This window comes from Aethalodelphis obliquidens, unplaced genomic scaffold (genome assembly GCF_003676395.1).
Source record: "Aethalodelphis obliquidens isolate GAN/ISIS:26980383/991018 unplaced genomic scaffold, ASM367639v1 scaffold41, whole genome shotgun sequence".
Classification (NCBI taxonomy): Eukaryota; Metazoa; Chordata; class Mammalia; order Artiodactyla; family Delphinidae; genus Aethalodelphis; species Aethalodelphis obliquidens.
Window position 1 is genome coordinate 14,788,778 of NW_020837985.1, and position 21,052 is coordinate 14,809,829.

Genomic DNA, 21,052 nt, shown 5'->3' on the forward strand with positions numbered 1-21,052 from the left:
CCAGTGCTGCCTTTCCAACCCCGGACTCCCCAGGCCGAGGGCTTGGATGTCCTTCCTATCTACATCCTGCCCTGGGGCTTCTCTCCAGCCTAGAGGCCTTAAATACCACCTCCACGTGAGGATCCCTGAACAAACCCCACCAACACCAGGCCTCTGTTTCCCCTCCCCCCCCCACCCCCAGTGTCTCCCCTGGGAGGCTGACGCACAGTCCAGCTTCCTCATCCACTGCTGCCTAACCGCCCCAGAGGCGCAGGCTCGGACTTACTCTCGAGTCTCCTCTTCCATTCACAGACCATCCCGCCCCAGCCGTGCCCCAGCACCTCTCCTGGGACAACGCAGGAGGGCCCGGTCCCCACTCCACCCGGAGCTGGAGTCGCCTTTTAGAACGAGGTCACCGGAGCTACACCTCCACTCGTGAACCTCCCTCCCATGGATGCGCTCCCCCGGAGGGAGGGCCAGGCCCCCCAGCAGCCCTCTGCCCCTCAGTCTCTCAGTGGAACACCTGCCGCACTCCTGGCAGGCTGTACCACAGGGCCCTTGCACGGCCTGTGCCCTCTGGACTGCTCTCCTCCCAGGCGCCCACGTGATCCCGCCCCCTCCAGTGGCTGCAGTCTGCTTAGTGCCACCTCCCCTGTGAAACCCTCACCCTTCTGAGCTCCTGTCCCTTCCACTGTGTCACTGTTGCTCACCTGGGAAGTGCGTTTCTGGACCCTCTCACCGGGGCCTGCGCTGGAAGGCTAGGGCTTCTGCACACAGTAGGCGCTCAATAAACACAGAACCTGCCGCTGAGTGAACTGAGCGAGTCCAACGACCCCTCGTGGCAGAGCCACCCCCGCTCAGGGCAGCCACCACATCTCACGTGTGGGACCCCCGGCCCTGGACGGGGTAAGAAGTCCCTTCTCCTCGGGCCCCTGCACCCAGTCCTCAGTGGCCTGCAGATGGCCCTGGTCCCCTGGACCGAGAGTATCCGAGACCCGCGTCCTACTCACTTCCTTCACCCCACTGTCCAGGGAAGCGGATGCCGGCCCCGGCGGGGCCCCACCCCCACCCCCAGCTGGGGAGTCGCGCACCAGCTGCCCCGCGCACACGCGGCGGAAGGCCGGCCTCACCTCCCCTGGGGCAGCAGGATGTTGTTCACGCCGCCCAGTTTGACGTTGATCTTCAGGCAGAGATTGGACAGGGTCTGCGGCGTGGTCCTCTGCACGTTCTTCATCTGCACACACTGCGTGGCCATCCCCAGCACCGTGTCTCCTACACGCTTGACCTCGGCTGCGGAGGGAACGGTGCGCTCAGGACGGCTGCCCTGGCGCCTCCCCTCCGCCCGCCCCACGTGTAGCCAAGCCCGTGGAAGAAGGGGTCCGAGCCCGGGTCCCAGCTCTGCTCCACGCCGCCCAGGCCTGCGCTCGCTGCGGGGCGTGTGTCCCGCTCACTCAGAGGCCGGGCGGGTGCAGCCCAGTCCTGTCAGGAGCGTTCCTGCGACTGATCCAGGCCTGCAGGGCGGTGCGGGCAGAGCCAGGCTGGAAGACAGGGCTTGCATTCCGAAGGCCACCCTCCGTCACGGTGCTCAGGATTGCAAGCAAGCCAATGCCCGAGTCGTTAAAAATATAAACACTGGCATCCTCACACCCTCGGCAAACGCAGATCCGACATCCAAGACCTCTCTGGGCCCACACCCCCTCTACTCCCGGGTTCTTTCGTGAAGCAACTGGTCAGCCGCTCCCTGGGCGGGCCTGGGAGAAGATGCGTGCGTAGCATGGGAATTCCGAGGGCTTTCTCTTTCCTCCTTTCCCCGGACACGGAGCAAGTGCTCCGTCGCTGCCCGGACGGGGGATCCAGTCAGCGACACCGACACACCTGTTCCCTTTGCCCCGGGGCACCCACACACCTCCCGCGCTGGGGCCTCTGGTCCCCAGAGGGCTTCCGGCAGACGCACCCGGCACCCACCTCCCCATGCCGCCGCCACCTGTCTACACCACCAGCGCCCCAGAGCTTCCCAACCCAGGGCCTGGGACTCCATCACAGGGGCCTGGTAACTTTCAGCCATGTGAAAGTGCAACCGCCCTTCTGGCAGAAAGGACTCTGATCAGCTTCCAGAGGATTCTGAGGCGGGCACAGCTCACAAGTGGAGAAGTGAGTCCCAGGCCGGAGCTGAGGACGGCGCCCCGAGTGGGTGACTGCGTGTGCGCCGCCTGGCTGCTCCTCCATCCAGCTGACGTCTGCGTCGGGCGGCGCAGTAGGTAACCGCACACGTGTCGAGTCCTGTGCCACCGCAGGACGCCGGCCTCCGGGAACCGCGGCCCCGGACAAGACTACCAAGGGCGGCCCTGGGCACGTGCGCGGCCGCAATCAGAAGCCACTCGGTCTTTCCTAGCTCTCGAGTGAGCCAGAGACAGGCAGCTCCTCGGTGCGGTAGAGACACGGAGGGCTGAGGCGGCACCGCACACCCACAGCGCCACCGGCAGCGGCCAGAGGCCGTGCGCGCGCCGAGGCCTACCGTAGACGGGGGTTTTTCCGGGCAGGATGACCACCACCAGCTGCAGGCCGGCGTACGTGTTCTTCAGGTGCCTGAACATGGGCTCCACGCTATCTGCGCCCTGGGCGTATTTACAGAAGCACGGCTGGCCCTGGATCGGCATTCCTGCGTCTCTCGAGATCTTTCTGAGCTGCTCCGTGAAGGACCTGAAGGAGGAGGAGGTTCGTTACGTGAAGCACCGAGAGCGCCGATGATTCCGACCAACCGGAAGCCCTGGGGAAAGGGCACAGTCCTAACAGCTCCAGACCCCAAACCGTCTTCGTCGGATCCAAATCCGAGCTGAAGCCCTGGACAAGGCCGTTTCAACATGGTAACAAACAAAGGCGGCCGTTCGTGCTAACCGTGCAGGTTACTGTAAAGTCACGATGACACAGGAGACTTCAAGTCGGGGCCACGCTGCCCCCTCACCGGCTGTGACACTCCCAGGGCAGCGACAAGTGCTGTCCTTTGAAAGCCGTGTGTGAGCAGCTGCCGCCCACTTTCCTGCGGATGCCGAGCGTTGTCAGGGTGAGGAAAACTGTGAGCTGACTGTCCCCTTGGATTTCCCCCCAGTTATTCCTGTGTGTGCAACTTGGACTCGGATGACATAATCACGGGAGAAAACCAAACAGCCCCCAGTTAGAGTAGCACCGACAGCTGCGGCCGACAGGCCCTGTGAAATCACAGGCGGGGCTGGGGAGACAGAGCCACGGCTCCTATTTTAAGCTCAGGAATAGAAACACCACCGCCTTTAACCATAAAGTCAGGACACTCCGACCCGCTGCAGCCAGTTAGCGCTTGACCTCCAGCACACACCTACGCCCACACGTGCACGTACCCTGGGGCCATCTGGCTCCAGGAAAAGTGAAATGGGGGCCATGGACAGGACACGGAGAGGGGAGGCACCCCGAGGTCGGACTCTAACCCACTCTGTCCCCCGACATCCCGCGCTCCCAGCTTCTCTGCTGGTGGCGTGGAGGAGAGGCCCCGCCCCTCCCCAGGGTCCTGAGAGCCACAGCTCTCTGGAGCCACTCTCTGCTGCAACGCCCACTGCTACCTTACCCCGCTTTGCAGGCCCCCTGCTCCCACCCCAGGGAGGCAGGAGACAAAAGCCCTCCCCTCCCTGCTGGGCGCCCCTGCTCCCACCCCAGGGAGGCAGGAGACAAAAGCCCTCCTCTCCCTGCTGGGTCTGTTTGGCACAGAAGCGTGAGCATGTTTATGGGGCCGCTTTCAAAGGGTCTGACACTGGGCCCGGCTGGGCTGAGACAATCTCCTCCCTTGCCTCCACTTTGCACACTTACTCTTCACTTGCTGTTTTGTTTCTTACAGAACCTGCCCCACCTCTTCACACTCGCTCCAACAGCGAGTCTGAGAAGCAAAGCAGCACCGGGGTCCCCCACTTCCCGGCCCGGCCACCCCAGGCAGTGCCCTTCCACGGGGAAAGGCTGCCAACCCCTGCCCTCCAAACGGAGCCCACGACCTGCCCAGCCTGACGCAGCGGGCCTTCCCCGTGGCCCCCTCCCCCCGCCCCTGGGGGCCTTACTTGAGGTGCACCTCCGTGCACTGCCGCTGGGGGGCGAAGCACGCAATGGCCCACACCTTGATCTCAATGCCCGTGTGGAACTGCTTGTTCCTCATGTCCCAGACGCCCTGGACAGGGGTGGCAATCGCTTTATTCTGCAAACGGCGAGAAGTTTAGAGTAAGAAGAAAACGGAAAACATATTCCTCTGACCTTGGATTTTGTCACTGTCCCTACTGCTGTTGGTCCCCTGACCAGATGGCAGCTCCTGAGGCTGAGAAGGGAACCTTTGCGTGGACTCCCCATCTCCGAGCCGCCTGGCACCGCAGGGGTCCCACAGGTGTGTGCAGGATGGATGGATGGATGGACGGACAGAGGATGGATGGAGGGGTGAGAGGTGGAGGGAGGATGGAGGGGTGAAGAAGTAGATTGTGGGGAGCAGGGGGGTGCCCGGAAGGCTGAGCAGGGAGGGCCCAGAGCTCCATCCAATGTCACGGGTCGCCTGGAGGAAAAGAAGTGCTTCACGACGTTACGGGAAGGCTTCTTGTCTTATAAACAGGCTTCCGTTCATTCTACCTCATCCGTTATCAGCGGGGCAGCCAGGGAAGGAAGGAAGGGAAGGGAAGGGAAGGGAAGCAAGGTGTTTCTTCCCAGTCCTGTGCCCGGAGCAGACAGGCCAGCTAGGACCGAGCCCACCGCTTCCCCGGCTCCACGCGCCGCTGCCTGCAGTTGTGTAAGCCATTCCCATTTCGGAAGGAAAACAACAGCAGATGACGCATCCACTTAATTGTGTCATCTCTCAACCAGAAACGACCAGGTCTCAACACTCACTGAAGGAATCTCTGAACTGCCTTCAAGTGATTCTGGAGCACAAGGGACAGTCAGGAAGGGACGCTGTGACTGGAGCTGTGCTGGCTGGACCCTTGTGTGCCCTACAGAGAAAGCGCGAGTCCCACAGGCTGGGCCTGAGTCAGAGAGAAGGCTTTGGCACTGGCCTCCTTTTTTAGCCAGGGCCGTGTGGAGGGGGCAGAGCTGCCATCCCAGGCCAGCGGGCAGCAGGCCCTGAAGGACAGGGCTGTGTCTGAGTTGCTGTCATTTACTCTGCAAAAGTGTTTTTTAATGAAAAACACTTTTTTCCTACTAAAATAATATAAGCATATTGTAAAAATCAAATATTACACAAATGAATGTTTTTGTTTCCTATATTTTCTAAACCACTACCCAGCTCCTGCGAGCCTCCTTCTATAAGACAGAGCCACCACCAAGTGTAGTGTTCCAGACTCAGTAAGTAAACACACACACACACACACACACACACACACACACACACACACACGCACGCACAGTTTACACTGCAGTGCACTCTTACTATCGGAGCGTTTCTCAGCCTCAGCCCTGCAGTGGGCACGTGGCTGGCTGGCTGCTGTGTGGCAGTCCTGTGCGCTGGAGGGTGCCAGCAGCTGCTGCCCATCAGATTCCAGTCCAGACGTTGCCGGATGTCCCTGGGGGACATTTAATGTTTTGTCTAACAGGACAATGGGTAGGGCAGGTGATGAGAAGTGTTCGCTCCCATTACAATGTTTAAAACATCTGGAAAAATTCATTCATTTAGAAGCATTTAAAGTTTGGATCCTTACAATTCTAACATTCTTGCAAGGTTAGATTACAAGAGCTGCTTTGTTTTCCAGATGACTCCTGTCTTTACTAAAAGGTGGAAAGACGCTGGATATGCAATCTTGGTTTCACTATGTAAGTCTCACTACCTCGGGCATCTCCTCACTGACCTGTGAAAGGGAATCCACCTCTCCCTCCTAGGGCCACAGGGAGGGTTAAGAAGGTGCTGTGTCTGCAGCGTCTGAGCTCCCAGGTGCACAAGTGGGCTGAGAAGGAGCCAGGAGGCCTTGCTCAGAAGGCACCCTGCAGAGAACGGGGAGCAGCCCCCATGCCCACTGGCTAGGGTGGGGCTCCCCCCACAAAGGAATACCATGCAACGATCAAAAACGACAAGCCAGAGGTCACACACATTCCAAGATCTCCATGGGATCGAAGAGAAAATATTAAGTAAAAAAAGGCAAGGCACAAACGTGTACTTAATATGCAGCTATCTGCACAAGAAGGGGTGAAAAAAATATGTGAATAATCCCTGGAGCGATTTTACCAGGAGAATTGCCTCCTGGGAAAGTAACCAGGATCTGGGGAGAAAGAGATTTTTCTCCCTATAATTCTTTGTATCTTTTGAACTTTGAAACGCTTAAAAAAATAGAACTTATATTTTAAAATAAGAAAAGAAAAAGTCCTGCAAACAAAACTGAAGGGGGGCTTCCCTGGTGGCGCAGTGGTTGAGAGTCCGCCTGCTGATGCAGGGGACACGGGTTCGTGCCCCGGTCCGGGAAGATCCCACATGCTGCGGAGCGGCTGGGCCCGTGAGCCATGGCCGCTGAGCCTGCACGTCTGGAGCCTGTGCTCCGCAACGGGAGAGGCCACAACAGTGAGAGGCCCGCGTACCGCAAAAAAAAAGAAAAAAAAACTGAAGGGACTTCCCTGGTGGTGCAGTGGTTAAGAATCCTCCTGCCAATGCAGGGGACACGGGTTCGAGCCCCAGTCCGGGAAGATCCCACATGCCGCAGAGCAACTAAGCCCGTGCGCCACGACTACTGAGCCTGCGCTCTAGAGCCCGCGAGCCACAACTACTGAAGCCTGCATGCTCTAGGGCCTGCATGCCGCAACTACTGAGCCCGCATGCTGCAACTACTGAAGCCCATGTGCCTAGAGCCCGTGCTCTGCAACAAGAGAAGCCACCGCAATGAGAAGCCTGTGCACCGCAATGAAGAGTACCCTCCACTCGCCACAACTAGAGAAAGCCCGCGCGCAGCAACGAAGAGCCAACGCAGCCGAAAAAACAAAACTAAAGCTTGCCAGAGGCGCTGAGGACTGGAGTCCCACCCCATCAGGTAAAAAGGTGTCAAGTCATGTAGAACACAGGCTCCCACAGGTGCTCACTGACCCACAAAAGCCATGACCTTTGTTCTCTCTCTCTCTCTCACTCTCTATCGTGCGCGCGCGCTCGCTCGCTCGCTCTTTTTCTTGGCTGTGCCCTGCGGCTTGTAGGACCTTAGTTCCCTGACCAGGGATTGAACCCAGGCCCCGGCAGTAAAAGCGCCAAGCCCTAACCACTGGACGGCCAGGGGATTCCCAAAGCTGTGACCCTGGAAGCTGAGCCCCACCACCTGCGTTGCAGCTACGGGGGAGGTGCCAGGAGGAAAGGAGAGAAGAACTTCTCGTGAGTTCTAAGGGGCTCAAGGGTCAGGACCGTACTGACCAGAACCAGAGGTCAAACGGGCAAGAACCAACAGACAGAACTGTGCCCGTGACTAAACTGATGTACTTGCTCCCACATACCTCCAAAACAAAAGTTAGAAAGCAGAAAAGCGGCATGAACTTCTGGAGAGTAACTCGTCACTGGCAGAGTACCCATCATACAAAGAATGATGCTTTTAAAATTTTGATGAGATAATAAAGTTTACCTTTTGAAAAGAAAAGGGGTGATTCAGAAAACTTTAAAAGGGTTAAGGAAACCAGTCCTTTATGAAGGCCCATGGCTGTTACAGGTTCACACTGGGTCAGGAAGAATCCTTTACCTTGACCATGGTCTACACCTGAGGATGTGTGCGTGTGGGTCAGGTGCTGCCGCTCCAACATCGACGTTCGGACACACACTCCCAACACCCACAAACAGCCCACCCAGCCGTCTACCTACCCGGCCCCCGTAGAGGATGGAGGGCGGCTGGAGGACCCGCCCGGTCACGTCGGTCATCTCGTCTCTGACCATGATTCCAAACTCACGGACATACGGGTCTGTGTTAAAACTGGCACTTCTCATCTTGAAAAGGGAAGAAGGAAAGGCACAGAGTCAGGGGTGGACTTTGCTTCCTTCCAGAAGCCCAGTCTGTCCAAAGCATCGGGGGGCCTTGCCCTGGGCACCCTGAGCTGGCGTCCCCAGGGTGTCCCCACCCGAGGATGTGACGCTCACCAATTTGCTAATCTCTTCCTGCCGATCGGGGGCTGACCTGGCAGTCGCTCTGATCATGGTTGAGGTCTGATTGTCGGTCAGCTTTTTTATACATCTCTGTCCCGCCACTATGTTACAGACCTATGAAGAAACGCCAAGAACCGGGTGTCAGCAGCGGGCTGGGAAGCGGGCACGGGTCTGAGGCCAAGCGCGAGAGCTGGCGCCCAGCTCTGCCCGTGACACACCTGTTCCTCACGGGTGAGCTGTGAGGCGCCACACAGACGCCAGTGTGGAGGCTGTTCCTGAGACCCACTAGGAACCGCACACGGGCGGAGGCCCTCCGGCCCAAGGCAGAAACCACCCGAGGAGACCCAGCACAACAGAAGCGCGAGCCGGGAACCGCGCCGCTGAAAGCAGCACCACCCAGCAGCGGGCTGGGGTTGGCCTGTGTCCTCACCCTGGGTTGTGCGGACCCCCGTCCTCAGACACGGGGCTGTAGTACAGAGCTGCGGGGGATGGGAAGGAAGTCTGCCTCCTGCACCCAGCACAGGCAAAACCAAACCAAGGGCCAGGTGTTCCAGTAACTGGACAAATACCGAGAATTGAAAACACTACCAGAAAAGACTTAAAAACTTGTGTCCTAGTTTCAGCATTTGATCTTTTCCCAGGCAAGGATTTTTCAAACCAGAAGTGATTCCTGAGCACGTTTTACTGGGTGCCAGGGGCCTGCTGGGCACACACGTATGGTCTCGACCTTCACACGAATTCTGTAAGTTACCAAACCCATCTTATTAGTGCAGAAACTGAGGCTGGACCACATCTGTTAACCTGTCCCAGGTCCCCCAGTGGCAGGAATAACAAGGTTTGGGCCCGGGGTGCCAGCGGGACCCCTGCCCCGGAAGTTCTCCTCCCAGCCCGCAGAGATGGAGGGAGGGGGACTTGCCTCTAGGGGAAGGTAGGTGTGTTTCTGCTCCTGTCCGACTTGTAAACATGGGAGGTGAGGGTAGCGCAGAACCAGCTTGTGCCTATCCTTAAAGTACTGGGCCACCGTGCACTCCACCGTCTGCCCGCTCTCCTGCTGCAGCGGGAACCTGGGGAAGAAAGAGGCGGCTCAGCCCCGGAGCTTCCCAGGCCCCCAGGGGATGGGTGACCAAGACCCACGTGCCCGCTCACACAGGGATGCTTTTGTGGGTCTGCCTTCTTAGGGCTGAAGAAGGTGGAGGGTGATTCAAAGCACCTCCCTGGGGGTCAAAACCAAATCATGCCCTCTGGCTTATCTGAACATTCCCAAGTCCCTAAACTTTCGTTTTATCTCTGGAGTCGGGAAGTGAAAAGCACCCGCACAATATGCAATATGCAATACATATTACAATATGCAATAACCACAAACGACACATACACCTGGAGTACACGGAAAGGACTCAGGACAAACGACACATACATCTGGAGTACACGGAAAGGACTCAGGGCAAACGAAGACAAATCCAGAAAGAACAGCCTGTGCACGTTCCAGCTGACCTCGCACTGACTCTGAAAGTCGGTTACCGGCTGAGCGCTCCAAGTGTCCGCCCCAGAAAACCTGAGGCCTTCCAGAACAGGACAGTGAAAGGGACAAGCTGGGGCTGCTCAGGCCTCCGCAGCCACATGTGGTGGGCTGAGGCAGGAGAGGCCCACTTGCAGGGGCGGGAGAGCACAGTGGCATCCTGCACTCACGGTGGGGGGGGGGGGGGCAGCCCCCATGCAGGATGGGGCCGAGGGCGCTGGGCACAGGGGTAGGGGACCTCTGCCGACTCCTTCGCTCTGCCCGGTGGGAGGAGGTCATGGGGACAAAGACACAGGCTCATCTTGCCCCCCCACTGCTGCACAGGACCCTGGGCGTCTTGGTATAACCAGTACCCAGAGACACACCAGGCACTTCCCACGGAGCGACCGCGAGAGAAACTAACGAGTCCTCACTGGACCCAGGAGGCCTCAAGGTGGGGTGAGGGGGCCACACAACCTCAGACAGCACTGCATCCGTGCACCAGGACGCTTACTACACGGACCTGGACCCCAGGCTGTCTGTGAAGTGACGGGAGCTCAAGACAGAGGCCGCAGCATTGGCCTGGGCCGGGCCACGCTTGTGGATCCAGGCAGCGCCAACCGATCCCCACTCCCTCCCTGGACCCCACTCAGTACGGAGGACTGGAAAATGAACCAGAAAGACCTTCCCTCGCCCGTCATATTCAAGAAGGAAAACTGACGGTGAGCCCCTCCCCCCGCCCCATACAGGGGGAATTTCATTATTTTATTTCACAAGGTGAAGTGTGCTTTCGGAATTTTATAACTAGAATGAAAATCCTTTGCAGAAGTGATTGCTGCAGAGTTTGGACATCTGAGTGACAGTGAAGGTCAGAGCTGGTAAGCGTTTGACAGGGAGGCCGTTTACGTTTGGTGGCTGGCGGGCCGCCGGGTCACGTTGCAGACGCGGTACTTCCTCTTCATCTGCCCGCAGTGCGTTATCTCCACCTTTAGACCTGAGAACACACAGCAGCTGGGTTTCAGCATCAAGACTCGCCCGGGCCTGCAGCGCACACCCCACTGTCAGCCCATCAGCTTTCAGGGGAACCTCACCCACAGACCCACGGCGAGGGCCTTCTGGGTGACCCTCGCGCTGGGCCATCTCACCCCCAGGGACGCCCCCTGCCCCAGGGATGCCCGGGCCAGAGGCAGGGTGTGTCCTCAAAGACGAGGGGCGACGTGGGCTCGGCTGAGGGCGGGGCGTCAGCCTCCACGGCCTTCTGTGCTTCCTTCGGGGTTATTTTTAGCAATGAGCACTGCTGCCGGCCTTTGAACACCCCCAGGAAGGACAGGTGCAGAGGGGCCGAGCCTACAGGGCCTGCCAGCTCTCCGACGACGGGCAGAAGGACACAGCCAGGTCACTGAACCCTGGGCTGAGTTTTCTTGAGTGGAACCCAGGCTCGGTTAAATGACAAGGAACCAACGTTCCGGAACGGCCCGAGAAAACTGATTACACTTGTGCTGCAGCTGCCTGGCCCTCATATCTGCACTCGGACACTGCCGGGCCACCCCACGCAGAAAGTCATCATTTAGAAATCGTTCCTGCTCTGGGAAGCGGGCGTCCTTGTCCTGCGCTGATGTGTCTCTGAGGGCTGGCTCCTCCGCCGCCCCCTGCCCCTTCCCCTCGGAAACATGAATGAACAAGAACTTGGGAAACTCAGGGCCATGCAGGTCGCGTCCCTCATCCACCGCGGCGGGCAGCTAGTTACCTTTGATTTCTTTGGTAAACTTGACCCTTTGGGAATCTGTCAGAGGTTTTTGTTGTTCTTCAATACTTTTAAAATCCAAAACTTCACACACAAACTCGATTACTGGCTGTGCCTTATAAAATGCTGTTGCCGAGACTACAGGCGGGAAGAGAAGAGACAAAAGCCGAGACGTGACCGGGCCTGCCTGGCCAGGCCACCCCCGCAGCCGGCCGGCTCCCCCTGCTGCCCCTGCTTGTGGACTCCGAGGGGAGGTGGAGGGGTTGGCAGAGGCTGAAGTCACCCTCTGAGGAAAATGCCGCGGTGTAAAAACAAAACCCATCAGCCGGTGATAACCGCAGGCCTGGGTTTTCTGGCACTTTCTGACCCCCTTCTGGTCTCGGGCTCCCTGAAGTTTACTGTTCCCACGTGGGGTCCAACACAGAGGGGCAGCCGGGAACCCCCTCTCGGCCTCCTGAGCCACAGGCTGTGTCTGTGGAGGGGGCCCCGCGGAGGCTCTGACGGTCAAGCGTGAGCGCCACTACCTCCGTGCACGAGCAGTGCGGCGCGCCGGGCGCGTGTGGAGGGGCCTCGCAGCCCCCCTCACCCCCCGATGGTGGCCGGGGCTCTGCTTACCGTCGATATTCAGCATCATCTTCCAAAGAGAAGGCCGGACGGACTGATGGAAGCCAAACCACACCTCTCGTCCCCCGCCCAGCGGGTTGGAGCAGCCCTCGGACGCCGTGAAGAAGGAGCGGCCCACGGGGGTGTATCTGGAACGGGAGCCTTGTCTAGGTAGGCCGGCGGGCACACACCCCGCAGACGCGCAAGCCGTCCGCCTGTGTCCACGGCCAACACGCGGGGCACACGCAGGAGAACTTCCTCCCGCGAGCCGAGGACACAGGGGTCTGGTTACACCTCGTGTTCCCCACGCGATCCTCCCACCGCGATGCCTCGCCCGCAGCCCTCGGGTCTGCCCACAGCACTTCACCTCCTTCTAGGATGGGGCGGGCAGGAGTGCAGGTGCAGGCGACCACAGTCAGCCAGCCAGACCGGTCCCGCCCGGGCCTCGGGGCGTCTGGCACGGAGGGCCGAGGACCTCGCGGAGACCAAGCACCCAGGCCCCGTTCCCTTTCCACCCGGCTCCTCTATGGGGGGGGGGAGCGGGAGCTGCAGAGCTCGGACCTCGTCTCGGGGGACAGTGAGGTCCACGTGAGGGAACACCCATGCCCTCCCAGGGGGAGTGACTGAAGGTGCTCAGAGACGGAGGCCACCGCACTCTCCAGGGCAGCGGCCGCGGCATCACCGAGGGTGCCCGAGGGAAGACCCTGTCGCCTACAGGCCGAGCCGCCAACCAGGACGCACACACTCTGCTTCCCCCAGCCTTTCTCTATTTCCCCCAAATGAAAGACTTTCCTCCTGATTATAAAAGTAACATGGTGATTAATGCAAAGGAATGCAGAAAAAAAAAAATCATAGTAACTCCTGCCACTCTTTTAAGAAATGGATCCAACATTTGGGCGGCAGCCCTTAAGAGCTGGGGTCGTTTGCACCCACCCGCCTTCCTCACATCAACAGTCCCAAGCAGTGACAGACTACCTGCAGGGGCCCGGGGACCCTGCCAGGAGTGACAGCCTGCCCTGTGTTTCGAGAACACCAGGGTCCCCTTTAAATCTAACACGGCCCTTCAAGGAGATTCCTCTTACACTTAAAACACCCTCCCCTCAAACCTTAGAGTTCTGGTCGGTATTGGGAGAGTTCAGTACGGAGGTTCGTTCCAGTTTCAGGTTCTCCTCCTCTCACTTAATCGTTCAGAGTTCCTGAGGCCCTACTGTGCACGCCACCCGGGGAAGGAAGAGGCGTCCCACACTGGAAACCCGAGCGGTGGGTGTGGCTCGCACACAGCTGTCACATGGGGAGCTGGTGTGGCCCTGCGCCTTCATCTGGTCAATCACGAGCCACCAAAGTGTCCTCCTACCCTCTGCCTCAACAAGTTCAAGTGTGGTGATCAGTGAAAGGAATCCCACAGAATAAAGCGAAGTGTGTGGGCGTGGGCGCTCCCGCGGTCCCGAGAGGCCCCCCCTCGAGGCGGAGGCCAGGCAAGCACAGAGGCTGGAACAGGGCTCCTGAGCGCGAGGGCGACTGAGAAGCAGGACCGAGCCCGCACGCCGGGTGGAGCGACCGCTGCACCGAGAGACAGGCAGGACCTCTGTGTGCTTGGCTGCGAGCTCCGGCCATTTCTTTTTACATGACAGTTTTTCCCGAGCTGGCGTTGCTACTGCTTTCATCGTATAAACCCCTACGGCCGTCCCCACCCTGTCCCCGAGAACCGGCACCTGCTCAGACAGAGGATTCAGGCTTCTCGGTTCCCACCTCATGGACGGTCCTCACCTCATGGACGGTCCTCACCTCATGGACGGCAGATGCCTCATAACCACGTCGAGGGCTTGGATCGTCTCGAAGGGGACGCTGGGCAGCCGCCCCGAGAGTGCATCGTGTAATGCCTGTAAGCTGACGCAGGACACCCACTTGATCGACACCTTGAAGATGCGGTCCTTCCCTTCTCCTGGCAACGTGACCTCCAGCTCCACCTGGGAGGGGATCCAGAGCACACAGTTACTCACGCTTCCCTCTGAAGAAGCTACAGGGAGGTCAAGGGTGGTGGGTCAGCTTCCAGAGTCCCGAGGTTAGGGGAATTCAGCCGGTCCTTCATCCAAGCCCAGGAGAGGGCACGCTCAGCCCCTCCTCCAGCAGCCAGTGACTGAAGCGCAACGGGAGTCCTTCCCGCCACGGGTGTCTAGTGCTTCCCCAGCCCGATCCTGCACACGGTGGCAGCCGGGAGAAGGCGTCCTGAAGCCGCACGGCAGCTGCTCAGCTGGGGTCTGGGTCGGCCTCTCTGAGGAGGGCACCCCAGGAAGAGGAAAGCAGGGCGCAGGCACAAGCCTAGGCTGCTCCTGGGACAGAGGAAGGGGGCGTGGGCAGCTCACTGGGGGTCCTGGGGAGTTACTCTTTCTCCAGTGGGACTGAGAAAACCGCAGTGGCTCTGGGGGTTCCTGTTTTCTGGGTCCCTTAAGAGTCCATAAGCTAGTTTTGCAGTGAATAAATCATGAAGAAAAGCCTTCTCAGAACAGACATGAGGTAAAACGGAACAAAACGCTAACAACAGCCTAGACGGGCGTGCGTCCCCCAATTCCCTCGACGCTACAACAGCCTAGACGGGCGTGCGTCCCCCAATTCCCTCGACGCTACAACAGCCTAGACGGGCGTGCGTCTCCCAATTCCCTCGACGTTACAATAAAACGTGGGCAGATCACAGGCACTGAATGAAGCGTGTGGGCAGTGGGGACAAGCCAGGCTCTTCCCCAGGCAAACAAGCCCTGATGCTGTTCCAAGGGCTGTCTATGCCCATCTGTGCAACAGGAAAGTGCTGCGGTACCAGCATCGCCAGGTACAAGATGGCGGAGAAAGTACCTTCAGCTACCACAAGACCAATCAGAATTCCCTGGGAAGAAATTAAAATTCTCAGCAAGACCTCAGAATATTTACACAGTAGCACTCAGTGTTTACAACAGCCCTTTCCAACAGAACTTTCTGTGGTAATGGAAACAGTCTTTTCTTGAGCTGACCAGGACAGAAGCCACGGGCCACTTGTGACCACTGAGCACTTGAAACGTGGCTGGTGGGAGTTGCAGAACTAAACTTTTAGCTTCATTAACTTCTAGTAGATTTGAGTGCACACAGCCGCGTGCAGCCAGTGGCGGGTGTTCAGGACAATGGTCCAAGGTGCGCCCTCTGGAGCCAACCCTCGATGAACAGCAAATCCACTTCTCTCCCCACCTCCCAGTATGGTCCTTCGCCCCTCACCACGCCCACCCACCCTGCTCCATGCGATGCCCAGACACACCTTTACCCAGTGCCTTCACTCCACCACTGAAACGGTAACTTATTATTTGGCGACTGACTAATGCACCCTGAGCATCACACACACAGCTGATGACTGAAGCAATTCTGATATTTGCTGGTAATACTTCCCTGTGTTTATGGAACATCTATTGGTAGGGCACAGACTATATACTTTATCCTTAAACACCCAAAAATCCCAGCAAGGGAGACTTGTTCACCATGCGTTATACAAAAAACACAGACCCTCAGACTGACAGTCCAGCCCAAGGCCACACGACCATGGAAGGGCAGACGTGGGACTGGGAGCCAGCTGGGCTGATGTCAAAGGCCCTTCCACTCACCACGTGATGACCCGGGGCGGGGCGGGGGCGAGAGGTCCTGGCACCAGCCTCGCTCATTCATTCACGCCCTCCTTCCCCCTCTCACCTGACAGCCTGTGCTCAGCTCCTCTGCTCACTCTGCACTCGCAGGGGCTCCCTCCCTCCTGCACTTGCCACAGCCCATCCAGACATCACCAGAGCAGCAACCAGACTGCACCAAAGCCCCCTGCACGCCTGTGTCCTAGGTGTGCTCCAGCACAGGCCCACACACCAAGCCTGACGGCCCCAAAATGGAAACGGCCCGAGGTCCATCGAAGGGAGAACAGAGCAGGGAAAAAGGAACACGTTCTTCACAATGGATGGATTTCAAGCATCTAATACTGAATAAAAGCGGCAAGCCACAGGGGCACACTGCAGTATGACTCGCCTCAGGGCAAAACATGTTAAAGATGCACACACAGCTGATAAAACCAGTCAAGAAAGGGTCCATTTAACCCAGGTCATCAGGATGGTGGCCATGGGGGAGGGTGCGGGGGAGGGCTTGAGCGTGGACCAGCAGAGACCTGCTCGCGCGTCAGCAGAGGGGGTAAGCACTTCCGCCTATTCAGACATGGTGCACCAAGGACACGGCTAACAGGTGGGTGGAGACCGCACGCTAGTTTCCTTCTCACACACCAACGTGTACAGTGGGCACTTCACGCCTACCGCACACGTCTCCACCCAGCAGCACCTGGCGCATCTAAAGAAGAATTCTGTGAACCGGAGCTAATTAGACGCTTGTCAATGTCATTCTTTAAAAATGCCTCTATAATCCAACTGAGTGGGATTCAGAGGGGCATATTTTCCTTTAGCAAAAGGTACTCCTATTTTTATTTTATTTATTTTAAAACACCCTTTCTTTCTTTCTTTCTTTCTTTCTGTAATTTATTTATTTTTGGCTGCGTTGGGTCTTCGTTGCTGTGTGTGGGCTTTCACTAGTTGTGGCGAGCAGGGGCTATTCTTCGTTGCGGTGCGCGGGCCTCTCATTGTGGTGGCTTCTCTTGTTGTGGAGCACGGGCTCTAGGCGCGCGGGCTTCAGTAGCTGTGGCACGTGGGCTCAGTAGTTGTGGCTCGCGGGCTCTAGAGCACAGGCTAAGTAGTTGTGGTGCGCAGGCTTAGTTGCTCCGTGGCATGTGGGATCTTCCTGGACCAGGGTTCGAACCCGTGTCCCCTGCATTGGCAGGTGGATTCTTAACCACTGCACCACCACGAAGTCCTCTATTTTTTTTTTTTTTTGCGGTACGTGGGCCTCTCTCACTGTTGTGGCCTCTCCCGTTGTGGAGCACAGGCCCTGGACGCACAGGCTCAGTGGCCATGGCTCACGGGCCCAGCCGCTCCGCGGCATGTGGGATCTTCCCGGACCGGGGCACGAACCCATGTCCCCTGCATCGGCAGGCGGACTCTCAACCACTGCGCCACCAGGGAAGCCCGAAGTCCTCTATTTTTAAACAGATTCTAGACCAGCCTCCTCTTGGCCCCCATAAAAAGGGAACAGAATAAGCTCCAGGCTCTACAACATTCTCTGTCAGTCACGTCTCAAGAGGCCAACTGGTACAGGCATCTAATATCTTAGGGATGATGGAGATTTCAACAGAAATGTCACTCCAGGGGCAGGGTGGCACCGGGCTTCAGCTGTGGCACGAGCCCAAGAGCAGTCCTCATGTCCGTCTGGGCTGCCGGCCACTGGACGCGCTCCACACACCAAGACACTCCAACCTCTGAGCACCCTGTAGCTCTGGTCCCAACCACGCAGCACCCAAGGGCAGTGTGCGGGCTCCCAGCTCTGTAACCTCTGTGGCTCCCTTGGGTGCCGTCTGTAATACGGGACAGGAGGGCAGCCCACGCGCCACACAGATGCCTGTGCCAACCGAGGATGCCGGCAGCCCAGAAGCTGCGACACAGGAAGGCGACCACTGCCAGCTTTTGAATATGGACAACGTTAGCAGGGACGCCACCCCAGGCCTGGAAAACGGTGAGGCAGATGTGAGAGTCAATGTCTCCAGGCAGACCACAGCCACACACTCAGTCCCTTCTGTCTGAACGCCACCAGGGCGACAGATGAGAACTGGGACAGGAAGAGTCCCGCTTGGTGCCGCCGTGCAGCTCGGAAGCAGCACCGACAAGAGCAAGGAGAGGCGTGCGCGGCCAGGGAGCGGCAGCCACGGCGCCCAGCGGGCTTTGCTTGTCCAGATGTGGCTGCCATCCATCCCTCAGGAAGGAGTGACAGTGCTGGCAGGGCCTCGGGGTTGCCAGGCTCCATGCGCACAGGGCGCTGGGAGCGCAGGTCTTCTGTGACCGGCACAGCAACAGATCCCGTCAACGAGCAGCCCGTCCTCAGACGACCCGGGACAAAGCGTTGGGAGACGGCCGGGAATTCAGTGACGGCGGCAGGAGAACGACAGGTCCAGGGAGGGGCTGCGCGGCTGAGGAGCCGTGCTTGCCGAGCACCTCGACCCGCCAACAGGCCAAAGCTCGCTGACAGATGCCGCAGGCCCGGGCCCCCCTGGAGGCGCAGCGGCTAGGAACCCGCCTGCCAATGCAGGGGACACGGGTTCGAGCCCTGGTCCGGGAAGATCCCACATGCCGCGGAGCAGCTAAGCCCGTGCGTCACAACTACTGAGCCTGTGCTCTAGAGCCCGCCAGCCACAACTACTGAAACCCACGTGCCTACAGCCCGTGCTCCGCAATAAGAGAAGCCACCGCAATGAGAAGCCTGCGCACCAGGACGAAGAGTTAGCCCCGCTTGCCGTGGCTAGAGAAAGCCCGTGCGCAGCAACGAAGACCCAACGCAGCCATAAACAAACAAACAAATAAATAAATAAAATTTATTAAAAAAAAAAAAAACTGCCACAGGTTCACTGGAGGGACCCTCAGTCCGAAGGCAGCAGGACTGCCTGAGGGGCAAACGAGGCCGGGCAGACCCTCCACCTGTGGGCTCGCCAAGGAGGCCCCAAGGACGGCTCCCTGGCCCCCACCGCCTCTGCCCTCCCCTCCTGCCCCTCCTCAGACCTGCGACCCTCCAAGTGCAGAGGCCTCACCACCCTGCTCAGACTCTCCAGCCCGTCACCCCAGGTCAGCAGTGGCCAGCGGGGCACAGGCAGCCCGGCTCGCGGTCCGGGGCGTGGTGCAGGGGGAGAAGGGGCGCCGTGGACTCTGAAGGCTGGAACGCCTTCCACGCAGGGTCTGCTACCCATCCGAGTTCGTGCCTGGCCTCACGGGGCGCTTCCTTCTCAGGAGACGCTCACACCTTCCCTGAATAAACGCATAGAGGCTGTAGGTCCAGGAAGCTGCAGACCCGCTGGGGGAGGGCTGGACCCAGCAACAAGGCCAACAAATGACACACATTCCCCTTTGCAACTCATGTCATGCTCCTGCTGCAGAGGGTCCAGAAGTGAAACCCCAGACCGTGAACGGCCCTCACAGACTCCTCGGTCTCCGCGTGGGGAGGGAAGGGCTGGCCTGGTGCACCGGGTCTTCCAGACACGACAGGGCTGGGATCAAGGGGCGCGCGCGTGTGCGCGCACGTGTGCGTGTGCGTGTGGCGGGGGGGTCGCTAGTTGGAGAGAGCAGGAGTAGATCGCAAACAGCTGCCTTCCCTGAGTAAGGGCCCGGGGCCACAGTCTGTGCACAGACCTGTGCAGAGCCACCTGCGGCCCCCGGGCAGCCGCTAGCAGACACAGGGTTTCCGGGACATTAAAGGATGTCTTCTCTTACTACAAAAGTGCCCATGACACAAAGAAAAGTACTGTATAGAAAAGAGAGCAAACGTAAAATGAAAAAAAAAAAAAAAGGATGACACTTTGCTCCAAGATGTGAACATACGGAAATAGAAAAGGCTAACATCTTACATTAGCTCTCAGACGGAAGAGATTAATTTCTGCATCTCACGAATATTTGACAGAACCTTAAAGACAACTGGAAGGAGGGGTCTGGAATCTGGAGACCCACGCTAACCAAACGCTGTGGCCTTGGCTAGGTCCTCTCAGCTCACCTGAAAAAAGGATGAGGATGGGTGGGACTCAATTTAAGAGACACTGATGCCCACTGAGTCTTGGCAATACGTACGAAGGGCTGCTGTGGGCATCAGGGCGTCCACACGGACATGGGTCAAGACGATAGATGCGAACCCTTGGACCAGCAACAGCACCTATTAGCATCTGCTAAGTGTGGACTGTGTCCCAGGTGTTCTACGGGCATCACCAGGAGAGCGGCTTAGAGATGCAGACACCCCAGACCCTGAACCAGAACCAGCACTTAGCAGAGGCCCCAGGGCTGCAGGAGGCACACTGAAGGTGGAGAAGCTTTTCTTGGGGTGTGTTCACCCATTCAATTGTCACAAGGCCCCTGGGAGGTAGTGTCTATACCATCTCCCCATTTTATAGGGGTGGCAGGTGAGCAGCTTACCCAAGGTCCCACCACGAGTTAAGGGCGAAGCCAGGCCTCGGATCAGACTTATTATTACCCCAGAACCCGTGTTAACGTCCACAACGATGTCTCAAATTTGAACACCATACATCCTCCCCACCCCTTCTGAAAGAAAAATACTCCTTAGCCCCTCCTAGTATCTAATTATAAATATGTACAGACAAAACTGTGAATAAACTCCTTATGCTTTTCTTTCTTATAGAACTTTAAACAAAAACAAATGTGCAAATTAAACACAAAACTCTATAACTCATACATTTCAAATGGAGAGCATGTTAATTAGCAAGGGGTGACTGCTCAGCTGACAGGCACTGGGTCCTGGGGCTCCTCCAAATTCAAACCCTGTCAATCCCCACCCCCCACCCCCCCACCAGCCAGGCAGGGCTGGGCCGAGCACCACTGTTATCTCCTAGAATCACAGCAAGGCCCTGCGGGGACAGAGCCCTTATCACCACTGGCCTGCCCTTGGCCCTAAGGACTCCTCCTATCTGAGCGTCACACTTCATCACACTTCCCAGCCAGCCCCGCTGCTGTGGCCATTCAGACGGATCGTCATTAAAATGCAAGAGCAAACACACGTCTGTGGAGAACTTGCAGGAGACCCTCTAAGCTCTGAGCTATCTTCCCTCTCGGGGACCCTGGGGCTAAGAAGCTGATTGCGTGGGTCATTCTTGAAGGGAATCAGATTCTACAGTCTCGTTGGGATAACTGTTAAATTACGAGTCTGGGTTTTTTTTTTAAAGTACGGGTAAAAATGATTTCCAAGCCGTCCTTGGTCCTCCTCTCTTACAAACAAGGCCCATCATCCCAGAGCAGCCCATTGGTTGAAAGATAGGCCAAGAAGTAAGAGCTTCTGGGCAGAAATTTCACTGCTTTTTAAGTAAAACCACGGTAAGGACAAAGACAACAAGGAAAGGCTTAAACCAACCGCTACTCCCAGGCTGACTAATTATGAGCATCAGTTCAGATGAATCACTGGCTACGGCTGAACGAAGGCTGTGTGTTTTACCGCCTTTGTCCCCCACACACTCACCTGTGCAAACATACTTCTCCGTAGGTCTTTACAGCCCCGCCTTGTC

At 57.9% G+C, this 21,052-nt stretch overlaps 1 protein-coding gene across 8 annotated transcripts in view; it reads right to left on the reverse strand.

The window, feature by feature from the left end:
• Nucleotides 1-21,052, reverse strand: part of AGO2 (argonaute RISC catalytic component 2) — a 107,736-nt gene that overhangs the window by 24,166 nt on the left and 62,518 nt on the right. For 6 of the 8 annotated variants that reach the window (XM_027077968.1, XM_027077966.1, XM_027077965.1 and 3 more), the window contains 10 exons: nt 13,696-13,877; nt 11,923-12,059; nt 11,311-11,445; nt 10,470-10,557; nt 8,985-9,132; nt 8,063-8,182; nt 7,790-7,912; nt 4,056-4,189; nt 2,495-2,679; nt 1,110-1,269 (listed from right to left, as the gene is read on the reverse strand). In XM_027077968.1, the coding sequence (XP_026933769.1) occupies nt 1,110-1,269; nt 2,495-2,679; nt 4,056-4,189; nt 7,790-7,912; nt 8,063-8,182; nt 8,985-9,132; nt 10,470-10,557; nt 11,311-11,445; nt 11,923-12,059; nt 13,696-13,877 (1,412 nt within the window). Of the gene's footprint in view, nt 1-1,109; nt 1,270-2,494; nt 2,680-4,055; nt 4,190-7,789; nt 7,913-8,062; nt 8,183-8,984; nt 9,133-10,469; nt 10,558-11,310; nt 11,446-11,922; nt 12,073-13,695; nt 13,878-21,052 lie in introns of those variants that run through there. The other 2 variants (XM_027077972.1, XM_027077970.1) reach the window with 2 other exon arrangements.